Raw genomic sequence first — 12751 nt, forward strand, 5'->3', positions numbered from 1 at the left:
GCCATAGTAAGCAGAGCCAGGCAGAGTTTGTGTCACAGCAACTTTTAATGCGCTCCTGCAACAATGCTGCATCAAGAGGATTAGCTAGAAACGTCCTGATAAAGCCAAGCCACAGACAGATGGCCCCTCGCTCTCACTGCAATCACTTCTTCCTCAAACACGCTCATCTCCCCTAGGAACAGCAGCCAGGCTCTGTGTTAAAGCCAGAAGACCCACCAGTCCCACACTGTTGCCCCTACGAACTTCTCAAACCAGGATCCTACTTCACTAATGAGTAAGCCACACCATTGTGGACAAATAAAAGTGCTTGAGGAGAGGAAAGGACAGCTGACTGAATTCTCCCAAGAAGCTGCACTTGTCATGCAAGACTACTAGCAGTACTGCAGTATGAGGCTGTCTTTGGTGCCAAGGTTCCTGCATTCTTCAGATATGGCAGTGATCAACTACAGCAAGTCGGAAAAAACTGTTTCTTCTACATCTGGTGTATGTCCAGCTTCTACATGCATGTTGATAGACTGTCTGCAAACACTTCTAGCATTTTTGGTTAAAACTGGCAGCCTGGCTCTAAGCCTTGTCTTTTTCCTTATGTATAGATGCCTGGAAATGATGGGGGTGAGGGAGAAGACTAAGTGAAAGTTTGCAGAAAACAGAACTGCTTTTTGGTTAAAATTCAGCACACTGCACAAATTTTGACCAGTACAGCAGCAGTTTGTTCTAAAAATAGTGTATCACACCATTAGAAAGTGACACAGGATTTACAAGAATACAGCCACAAAGTTTGATTAATTACTAAACATTCTCAAGTTCCTAAACAAACTGTTCACTGGGAATGTGCTCATCAAGCAATTCTGAAGAGCAAAGGAGCCTCAATCTTGGTTTTTCTCTGGTGACTTCAGCCTGGCTACGAGTTACTGAGAGAGAACAACCGTAGACTTTGAATAAATGCTGCATGTAATTTAATTCCTGATGAACTAGAACTGTTACAATGATGAGAAATACAATGCTTACGCAACAGTACCCCCAAGAAAGAACGAAGGATAAAGAAAGCCTCAATCTGCTGTTTTAAACTTTGCTACCAAGTCTTACAATTATATAGAATGACCACTGCTGATGTGTATCTTTGATCCTGGAGTAAAAAGGCTGTATTTGTATACACCCTACTCTAAAAATCATGCTGACTGAGGGCTCAGTCAGACTGAAACCACAGTCTTAAAATAAGCCTTTCTTAATAAATGGCAAAATTAAGGTAACTCAGGTGAAGACCCTACACACAAACAGAAATCGAAGTCAGTTGATTCTAAGAGACTAGTGACATATGTTTCTTTTCATTGTGCAGCTTAAAGTCTGAAATGGAGCAGAGATCTTTTTTATTATTCTTTTTTATTTAGCTCAGAGATCTGGTCCTTCCCCAAGTATGCTGATCCTCCTAATCAAAAATAGAAAACCAAGATTGGTCTCATTTACCTGTACACAAAAATGTAGGAACTTGATGCTTAAAACTGTTCTGCTAACCCAAGTGAATATGACCAAATATGAAAGATCAAAGTGCATTTCCTTCTTGGAGTACAGAGGGAAGGTGTGACTGCATGCACTGCAGACTTAAGCTGTATAGTATCAGCTAAACTAACACACTTTCTTAAAAGTTCATAGCACAACACTGGAAGTTTACGTCAGCTAATATCTGCCATCAATTATATCTACCTCCAGAGGTTGTAGAGAATCTTGATTATCCATAAAGCATGCTGCAGTTTATGCTTAGCATGGTAGAAGCATCTGTATTTGTCACTAAACATATGATCAAGCAACGCAGCGCTGCTGTATTTGGACAGTTTTCTTCTTTAAAACCTCCCCAGCAGGTTTTAAAGAACAGAGCATTTTATGCATGAAGCGATTTGCTACTGAATGAATCATACCTGGGAAAAGAGATACTGCACCTGCAGGAACTTTCTTTAAGGACTTTGTAGAGGACACTGAAATCATAGGAAGTACAACACAAATGGAGGCACTTGTTTTATGCTGTCAAGCCTTCAGAACTCTACCACAAAAACAGGAATCTGAGAAGTCTTCTGAGCTCTGGTTTTTTCCCTCAACAGCTCAAACCTCTTTAGACCTTCTCCTTGAACTTCTGTTTTTTTGCAGATATATGTAACAGTCTAGCTATTTTTCCTCCATTAAAACTCCACAAAACAGCCCTACTAAACTGAAACTTGTAAATAAGATATACATTTACACATAGCATTATTTACAAGAGTTTACATCCACACACTCAAAACCAATTCAATACAAATCACGCTAAATAAAACGGCTTAGTCTCCCATTCCATATCTGAAAATTCATCAAATACAGTGCTTCGGTAAAAGCTGCTGCAGTACAGGATGTGTGCTCAGACTCCTTAAAGGTCTAGATTTGCAGCTAATGGGAAACTCAGACATGCATTAATCTGCAAGAAGAAATCTTTATTCCACTCAAACCCAGAACTGGATCCTGCAAAGTACTCTTCAGCAGCAGGAATCCAGTGCATGCAGAGAGCTCTGCCATCATCAGTAAGGACATCCTTTCAGCTCCAGGAGAGCAGGTGTGTATAAGAGATCACAGTGAACAAACACATTTAGAATTCAATGAAAACACAACTGTTCTCTATCAAGACTGGGGAGAAGAGACTTGCCAGCAATTGCTACTCCGGACTTTCTGGTTTGGAAACAAATCAGCCTAGCTGCTAGCAGTGATAAATCACAGCACAAACAGGACTACAAGAGGCAACAATTGGTTCTTACCTTCACTTACTGGGACTTGCTCCTCTCCCTCTTTTGATTCTTCTCTTTCTGGTGCTTCAGCAAAAAGATCACTCTGTAGATAAAAATGCAAAGGGGCGGGGAAGTGGTGAATTTGTTTTTTGTAGGAAAAGATAGCTGCTGATTTTTCCACGTCACATATCCACTTTAAGCCAAGACAGAAGAGGTACCACTCCCTTCTCAAAAGGACGTATACACATATAAACTTAAACCTAGGTACTCAAGTGTTAATTTGAGTGCATACATTCAGAAGAGTAGCTTTCTGTCTTCTAAAGTTTAATTTACCCTGATTATCAGTTTGCTTACTGCAGAGAAGAAATGACCTGTTATTTGCACATCTTCAAGGGTCTACACTATTAATCTACAGCTGTTTAGGTCCTGATTACACCCTTTTAAGCTATCTTATTGGAGCTTATACAATAAGGTTTGAAGGAAGAATTCAGGCCAGGACCAACACAGAAAAACTCATGAACTTCACAGGGTTAAGATGAATGATTTATATTGTTGCTAAGGAGATGCTAAGATACCAGTAACATGCAGAGATATACAAGATATCTCAATCTCAAAAGCATTTTGAGGACAAAAGCATTTCAGGACACTCTCGCAAAAGTCCTTGTATTTGGGTTGCAGTTGCCCTGTGCCAATCAACACTCAGAATCACAGTCTAGATTTCCAGGCGACCTGCAGATCTTGTGAGTACTGGCCATTTAACTTCTTGAAAGCCTCCCTCTTATAGGACTTCGGGTATTAGAAGTTGCCTACCTGGAGACTCAAAACACATGAACTTTGTATAAAGTTTTGTGGAAAGAAGGCAGCAATACTTAGGAAAGGGTAGGGGAGCACAGGGCTGCGGCAGGGATGTCAGTGATTAATTGCACATCTGTCAGTTACTATTTGCTTGTTGACCTACTGTGGCTGCCTTCTGGTACAGTAAGGCCTCCTCCATTGCACAAGGCCAGCGACCCTTCCTAGATGATTAACTTTCAGGTAAACAGAAAACCAAGAACAAGTGTATGCAGGCAGGCAACAATCACAGACAAATCTGCTTGGCTGTCCTGTGTTTACAGGATGAGGAAAGTAGTCCTGCCATTTGCATCTACACAGGGATGGCTTGCACTATCAGATTACTTCATTTTTTTTAAAGCTCTAGGCTGCCATTTAAAAAGAAAGCATGTCAGTATTTTTTCAATAAAGCTGTGTTTGACTGGAAAGCATTGCATAGAACTGTCCTCTTCCCTTCACACAATGCCCCTCTTTGGTGCTTCTTGGCTATATTCTAGTAGATTGGCATGGTAAGCTTAAGGTCAGCTGTACATGATTCCTCCTTGCAAATTTCAGTCTAAGAGCCTCCTCAGCTCCAAGGAACACCTGACGTTTGTTCTAGTTGCAAAGAGGAACACAACATCCCACAAAGGCAAGAGTTTGGCTACTATTCTGGACTAACCTTGACTGTTACTATCAGATTCTTAAATCTTAAGTACCCCTGACACCAAGTTTCTATATCCTTTCACGTGCACAAACAAGGCTAAAATAAGGTCAGAAATAACACTTTGTGCCATTCTTTTATCAAGTCAGCTCTAGATACACAGCAGAAGAATAAGGTTAAAGTGAACTTCTATTGCCAACACAGGTAACCCAGGAATTGTACAATAACTAGGTGAAAGAATACAGCATAATTGCATAGGGAACTTTTAACAGCACAGAGACAGAGAAACCCAACAGCATCACTATCTGGATATGGTATGTGAAAGATAAAAGTGTGAAGAGCAGCATACTTTCTTTTCCTCTCAAACTTCTCCCACACCCAGGGAGAAAAAGAAAATGACAAAATTCAGTACTCTCACAGGCATTTTATAAGAAAACTGCTATTTCAAAATAAATAAATTGTATGGCACTTGAATTACCTTCACAGAAAAAAGTGAGGAGGTGAGTAAGCTCTGCTGGAATTAGAGCCTGCCTAATGTAATGCTAGAACCATACTTGCATCTCTCACCGGCACCACTGCAGAAGAGCAAGCTTTGTGCCAAGGGGAATTAAGTACCCCACTCACGTAGTTCTGTTTCTCCACTGGAAAGCTATACTGTCCCAGTACACTTGAATATTACCAAGAAACAAAATGCTGTTTCCCCTCTCTGCCTTACAGAAGTGGGAATTTGTGGGGATCTTCTGTTTGGTTTTAAAAAGGGGGACAATTTCTATCAACTTCTATCCTCTCCAGTGTTCTCACCTCTTCATCATCAAAGAGACCTGTTCCACCACTGAAGAGGCCACCCCTAGAACCAAATGGTGTGAAGTCTTCATCAGTCAGCTTAGGAGGCTTGAAAATGTCATCATCTTCATCTAGAAAGCAAAAGAGCTAAGAACTGTGGTGGGGCTGACCAAGTTTCAGGAAAGGGGATTAAAGAGACAATCAAAATAAAAACTGGTTTGATTCCAACCCCACTTATAAACATGACACAGAGAACCTGCTGTAGACAAATTGGGTTGTATGTGGTTGATCCACAAGACCACATTTAAGAAGGAAGTCTCACTAAGCCTGTTTCTAGCCTTGTTTTACATGCACATCACAACCTAGACTTGTTTACATACTCACCTTGAAGGATGCTCACTAAAATCCCACCCAGTTTCTAGGGTAGACGCCACAATTTCCTAAGCGGTGTCTTACAATCCAGCCCACAATTCAAAAAGCAAGAAAGGATGATATCCTACCATCCGATGGAACTCTAACTTCCTTCTTCTCTTCCAGGGTTTTCCTTGGTTTGGCCTCTGATGACAGGGCTTCAAGAACAAAATTTCAAAGCAAAAATAAAATACTGCAACTTTACTGGCAGTCTGCAATTAATCTATGGTAAAAAGAACTAAAAAACTAATCTAACCAAGCTGACCTGTACATTTTCATATGAATCAGCCCACTGGAGCAACTGTACGAAGTACCTGTTCTAAAATTATCACTTAAAATTGCAATAGCATCATTCTGTTAGGCACTATGGGTTCAACTATGGTTCAACATACTTGCTCACATACAGACTAGCGTCACCTGAGATGTCAGAGACCAACACAGCGTTCCAGGTGGTACAGATCCACCTCAAATGGCTCTCAAATGGCTCCAGGCATAGTATACCTTGATTCAGCTACCAAAAGCAAATCTAGAGTTTTATTTTCTTTGGCCCTACCATCACAAGGCTATTTCAATGAACAGAAGACTTTCCTGTAACCAAACAAGGCAAGCTGGTATGTTTTATACTGATATACACAGACCTAGCCTGATTGTTTGAACCGTGAAAGAACGCTCACACACACTGTTCTTGTCTATTCATGTTCTCAAAATTACAGGTCAAAAACTCACAAGCACTTGCCAACTTAATTTCAGCCAGCTATTTTCAACTGCTGTTTTGCTGCAAGAATAACTACTTGAGAGGTCGCCCCTCTTGAAAGTGACACAAAAGTAAATGCAGTACTTAATCTGAAATATCACAGAAAACAGCAGCAAGGAAAAGTTCCTCAAAATGCAGTATATTTAAGCCAAAAAGAGGAAAACAAAAAAAAACTACACCACGTGAAAACATCAATCGACTGCTTGAGGAGTTTTCCACTCTAGAGCTCACAGAAAGACTACAGTGACCAGCACTTTCCACATACTTAGTTGAAAAAGGGGGAAGTACATGTGATGAAACAGGCAGTTTTGCATGTAAAAGAAGAATCATATTGGAGAGAAAACCTTTCCAATAATACATGTGCTTGTGGAGTGGCGTATCTCACCTGAAAGCAGTGTGTTTTCCACTATAACACTCAGTGAATTCCAATTCAACACCATAAATTATGGCCAAAAAGTTTCTCAGAACACAAAATAGTGTCTTTAATTCCTCTTGTTGGGCTTTCACCTAATACATATTCAAATAATAGATCTGTGTAACTTCACATACTGTTACACAGAATCTCTTGTCCAACTCTCTCACAAGCCCCCCACTATCTCACCAGCACTTTCTAGAACTAAAGAGATAACTTACATGAACGCTCTTCATCCTGTTTGACTAGTAGTTCTCCTTTGATTCGGGCTGCCAGCTCATCTGCAAATGATGTTGGTCTCTTCTGTTTCTGAGTAGGGACAAACAGCAGCATATTCCTTATATAAAATCCAGTTACCAACTTGAAGCAACTGCAATTATAAATATTGTATTCTACAGCCTCATGTGTACAATATCCTGTCTAGACTTTGATTGAAGCCCTCAGAAGCAGCAATACACCTTTCTATCAAGAAAGCAATTAAAAGATTATGCATGCATCAAGAGAAAAAAAGAGCCATTTCTAGTTCCTTATGACCACATAATCTTTAATGTCACCTCATTTTGGGAGCAGGACAAGCAAGAAGCATTTACCACACACAAATGCAACAAGTATATTTTTTAATGACCTTTAAAGACAGCTTCAATGCCAGCTTAGGGTGCAGGAGTCCCCTAGTTTAAATGGGTAAAGCCTGAACAACCATGTTGAAAGACCATTCAGGATTTTTACATGATCTTATGCCAGATAACTGAGCACTACTATTATAATCCTTCTAAGGACAGATTTTTCATGAGAGAAGTCAAATCTCTCTCTCCAGGGAGGCAACAATTACTTACAGGCCTTGTGCTTTCATCCAAGCCTCCATCCTCATCATCCTCTTTGTCTGAGTCAAAAAGATCACCACCGTCGTAATCATCTTCATCACTCATTTGTGCCGTCTTCTAAAAACAATAATACCCTGTTGTGTTCTCCTGAAGTTGGCATACAAAACAAGCACAAAACTACATCTGCTTAGGTAACATATTCAAAGCAAACCTACTGAAAGGAGGGAAACATTCAGCCAGTTTGGGGTACTTCACAGCTTTTGAGAGGTAAGGAAGGAGTCCCTTTAGCTCCAAGCAATTGATGCATTCTCTAGTACACCTCTGTGCTGTGTCACTGAACATTTCTGGACCAGAGGTGCAACTGAGGACGCTAAGGCTCTCCTCACAAGGAACATACGGCTACTACACATGAGCCTCAAGTACTTGGGCTGTGCTGCTTCCCTTAGTTATGAACTCCTCTCCACTAAAGACCTAGTATTTAGCCTTAAATTGGGAACTTGTGATTAGCTAGGTAACAACTGTATTGTCTTGAGTGATTCCCGAGGTGGATAGCAGAATGACAAACAACACATGCCCACATCTTGGCTTCAGTCATGTCAGTAAGGGGATTAAAAAGATGAAGCGAATGGTGAGCTCAGGGCTGGCATGGACAAGGGCCCAGAACTGAACTAGATCACCAAGAACCCAAAGATAATTGCTCATCTGAAAACACGAGGCATACAAAATTACCCTATGAAGGTTAGTGTAACATCTGAGTGCTTCTGTAACATTGGTTTATTAACACACAGATTAAAAAAGGGTTGCCTTTTGAAACTTTGGGTTTTGGCAGTAAATCGTTTTGGATTGAGGATCCCCACGTAAAAGTCTTTTGCAGTGGCACATTAAACATGGGTAGGATTCTTTCTCCTACTACCAACTAAAGTCAGGCTTCAGTTTTTCATTTTAATTTGTTATCCAAATGGACATATTTTTCAAACATTTAATACTGTTCACAGCTTTGATTTCATGTCATACCCAAACTGCACCATTCCTTCCTTCCTGCATAGCAAGTTTAGAATTTTAATTATAGACCAAATAATCCCACAGGAACCTAGTTTTCTTTGGGTAGTTTCTTTGAACTCTCATGGCATCAAAGTAATCTCTGAGGAAAAGACACACCAGGTAATGCCATCCCACATATGTATTTCATCTAATGACGGCTTGCAAGCATGTCTTTAAGCCCAACCCAGGTTCAATTTCACAACACAGAGCCATCTGGCCAGGACAACCTTCCCAAAGTTATACAAATCAGGCTTAACCAAAGTTTTTAATAGTTAATTGTCTAGAGCTCTTATCGCAGGGGTCCTCAAACCTTTTAACCAGGGGGCCGGCGCGCGGATGAAGTGGCAGGCAGTCATCTGCGGCTGCTTGGTTTCCCCCCCAACCCCCAGCGGGGGGCGGGGGGTTCTGTAAGTACCGGGGGCGGGATTGAGGACCCTGGGGGGCCATATCCGTCCCGCGGGCCGTACTTTGAGGACCCCTGTCTTACTGCCTCTTCCTTACATCCTCAGTGTGTGAAACCTGGAAAGTCTTTCAGGTATGTACCAGGGTGTATAACCATACCGTCTTTTGCTCATCTTCACTAGGATTTCCAAATTCATCATCTGTCTCCTGGAACACAAAAGACCCAAAAAAATAGTATCACACATTACTTCATCCAATGGTTAAGGGAGAGGGCTCAGAAACTCTGGACTTGCTTAGGTTTGGATATTTGGATCTCCTCACCATGACCTGACCAAAGAATTGTTTCCTTACCACTGACCATTGTTATGAATGGAGCTCACTAGAAAGTCATTAATTTAACAAAGACAGCAAGCTCCATCTGACAGTGCATTTGAGTAACTCAAAAGGGATTTAACTTTAATTGAGCAAAGAGGCTAAAAGCAAACTCCTCAGCAAAAAGGGAGTGCTTCCATAGCACAGTTACAAAGCAGAGACATCCCAGCCAAGGCAGGCAAAACAAATCAGAAATTGGAAGTCCACTGCAGAAGATTTAAGAGGCAAAGCCTGGAGATGCATTACTGACACCTACTTAACCTTTAAACTTGCTCCTGTTAGTCTCCATTCCGTTTCTTTGTAACTAATATACCACAGATTTGTTCCCCATAAATGCAATTCTTGATAAGAATCTGATTCACTTCACAAAGTGAAATCAGACTGGAATAAACCACTTCAGTTTGGAATATTCTACTATAATGGGAATTAGAGCTAACACCACTTTACTGCTCCCCTGAAAAGCTGCAGAAGAAACTACTGTATAAGAATAGCAGCAAAAACATTTACCACAACCAACACAGGGCACAGACATTGTGCAGTACTATCTTGAGACCCCATGTGAAAAAGCAAGGTAGGTAATGGCCTCACACACAACCAAGGACTCATAAATGCTTGTGCAAAGTAGCTGGTACTCTGTTACTTGTCACTTACCTCTTCATCCTTCTCTTCACTGTCAATTACACTTCCACGATCACTGTCTACCGATCCTTCTATTTTAAATGGAAACAGAAAAGTTAGGATCAGACACGACACCTGTGCACAAGAGCAATGTGGTCATCAAACGTTATCGACAGCAACTTTAAAGGCTTTGTGAAGAGAACTAAATATCAGGTGGAAGAGAGAGTGGTTTGGAAGACCTTTAAAGGCTGCTAGCATTTCGCATTTCTAATATACAGCGCACAATTTACTGAGAAGTTACTGCTTTGCATGCTGGAAAAGTGGTTGTTACAGCACAATGCACATTTTTTTCCCCAGCTAATTACAGTGTGCATCTAAACATACAAAACCACTATGCAGTATAACCCAAGCTGTGAGTTAAAACAGACCAAAATCTCAGGTTAGGAACTAGTTACTTGCATACGAGTAAAAGACCATGCCAGGACATACCTTCACTAGAGAGATCTCCAAGGCCAACATCATCTTGTTCCATAAACTGCTGAGAGCCGATCAAGTAAGGTAAAGGCCTGTCAATATAGAGATCCTGGAAAGAGACAGCATCAGGTCTTACTGACGCCTAGGAACAGCTTCATTGCCAATGAACACAGAAGTCTTACACCCTTTGTTTTAACTCAAGGAAAATACGAGCTTCTTTAAAGAGAGTCCCACCAGACATATGCTCCAAGTCAGCACGCAACTGGGTGGGCCAAATGAGGTTTATTACTTTTTAATACTGCCAGAGAAGGGGGCTACTTCTATTTGTCTGGTTCCAACTTGTTTTCTAAGCATCATCTAACAGAAGACTTGCAGGCATCAGTCCTACCCCAAATCCTGCACCTAGGGTTCCTAATCACTGTGACAGTAAATACCACCTATGAAGATATGGTTTGTACCTAAAAAGTGTGAAATGTTAAGGTCCCACTTCCCCCAGAACCGAGGCTTCCCCTTCCAAGTTCACTGCCATTAAACTAAGTCCCTTTAGGGTGCCATACCTTAACGCTAACCCAACTGCAAGACAAACAGGCTCAGCAAGAAGCACTTCTTCAGATGTAGTCATCAAATCCTCATTTCAGGTAATGAATATTGACTTTCTACCAATGAAGTGATACCGTGGACAGAAGCAAAAAGCAAGTCCAGCAGAGCAAAACACAAACCCAGGCCCCCAGCAAGAACAGGTCTCTGTACCTTTGGCTCCAGTATCAGTTCCACCCTTTCATTACTTTCTTCTTCTTCTGAGTCAGAGTTGCCTGCTTTGATGTCTAGCTGTTCAAACGCACTGTCCAGAACTTGCAACCCATAATTCACTGCTTCTTGGATTTTGGGGATCAGATCAGCTTCTTTTTGTTCCCGTGTCTTTTCCTTTAGTAACAGGAACAACACACTCTCGTTGCATTTTACTCAAGACTCAATCTCACTGCAACACGCATGCAAAATTTTAACTTCAAATTAGTAAAAGAAAGCTTCTTCACTGTAAGTAACAGAAAGACCCTCAGAAACTTTTTTTGCTTGACTGACTTAACCGTTATGACTCCCAGAAACACAGATGTTCTAAACATCCATGCCAACACAGTACTATCTTATTTGTGCTACAGTCCATCAAGGGAATATTGATGGTAAAACACACCTAGACTGTGTATATATAGAGCTCTCCGAGTTTATATCCCTGGAAATTGCAGTCAGATTCTGCTTCGCCAATTCACTACCTCTGAATTCAGTAAGAACGCCCAAGGCCTCAGTTCTCTTGCTGAAAAAACATGCAGAGCCATTTGAAAAATCAATGCATAAGTCTTGTCTACTGGACATAGTATTGAGCTTGGGGAGGCCCTAACAGATTATCATACACTAGTAGCCTCCAATGTTCCTGTCAACTTTATGTTTGAATGAAATATACTATCCAACAGAGAGACTTCAAGGAGAAAGGGAACAGCTTGGCTTGTAAGCTGTACGTGTCTGCGAATTAAGTTTGAAAACGAGAAAGTAGACAACAGCTGCAAAAATACTGCCAGCACTCAAGGCAGCTTAAGTTAACTACCTGCTCTGATTTGTCTCCAACATCAGCTTTGGGAATAGGCTCTTCCACTTCTTCATCATATACTCTCTAAAAAGTCAAGCAAAATGGATTCAAGTAAGAACAACATGCTGCTGCAGGGGCTAAACCACAGGCACCACCAACAAAATAAAATACAGTGTTAATGTGCAATTAGTTACTCATTAATTCACTACACATTTTCAAAATGCAGCCATGGATGATGCCATAGCCCCTTCATAGCCTCCTCCATGCATTGAAGTCATCCTGAAGTTACTACCAGGCAGCTTCTCAACCCAACGGAAGTAATTCAAGACTGCAAATGTCACTGCAGTAGAAGACAAGTTGACCATTTAACCCTGTTGATTGACCTGAATATGTTGAAAAGCAGCAGTTTTAACCGCGCCCCCCCCCCCCCCCTTAACATAAAGCTATTCTAGAAACCTTCAAAGTCAAACCTAAGTTTACTTATGGTCTGTCAATTTTCCTTTTGTTTTCTGCAATTTAGTAGGTTTCCTTCTTTAGTGTTTACCCTTTTCCTGTACTTACAGAGGTTCACATCATCCCTTAGTCTTCAGTTTGTTCTGCTTATCCCTCCCATCCAGCAATTTTAGCACGCTTTTGTAGAATCAGCTACAAAGAGACACAAGGGAATAAAAAGCCTCCCTTGAACCTGCAAACCTAAATCCAAATCTCTCAAAGGTGCAGTTATCCCCTGGGAAGAGACAGATTTTCACATTAAGTGCACAGAGAAATAGGTCTCCTCATTTCTAGTTCTCAATTGAGTTAAATTCAGAAACAAACAGCTTCAAGCACCCAAGATTTAAGACATCTGGTACAAACTGTTCTCAGCA

The 12751-nt window shown here is 41.0% G+C and overlaps 1 protein-coding gene across 4 annotated transcripts in view; it reads right to left on the reverse strand.

Moving 5' to 3' along the window:
* WASHC2C (WASH complex subunit 2C) overlaps positions 1–12751 on the reverse strand; it is a 41965-nt gene that overhangs the window by 27575 nt on the left and 1639 nt on the right. For 2 of the 4 annotated variants that reach the window (XM_080401562.1, XM_080401559.1), the window contains exons 4-14: positions 11904–11969; positions 11057–11230; positions 10322–10415; positions 9866–9924; positions 9002–9049; positions 7412–7516; positions 6800–6887; positions 5502–5570; positions 5020–5132; positions 2775–2847; positions 1914–1970 (exon numbers count right to left, since the gene is read on the reverse strand). In XM_080401562.1, coding sequence (XP_080257688.1) covers positions 1914–1970; positions 2775–2847; positions 5020–5132; positions 5502–5570; positions 6800–6887; positions 7412–7516; positions 9002–9049; positions 9866–9924; positions 10322–10415; positions 11057–11230; positions 11904–11969 — 946 coding nt within the window. The remainder of the gene's footprint in view (positions 1–1913; positions 1971–2774; positions 2848–5019; positions 5133–5501; positions 5571–6799; positions 6888–7411; positions 7517–9001; positions 9050–9865; positions 9925–10321; positions 10416–11056; positions 11231–11903; positions 11970–12751) is intronic. The other 2 variants (XM_080401560.1, XM_080401561.1) reach the window with 2 other exon arrangements.

Source organism: Falco punctatus (genome assembly GCF_963210335.1).
Source record: "Falco punctatus genome assembly, chromosome: 9".
Lineage (NCBI taxonomy): Eukaryota > Metazoa > Chordata > Aves > Falconiformes > Falconidae > Falco > Falco punctatus.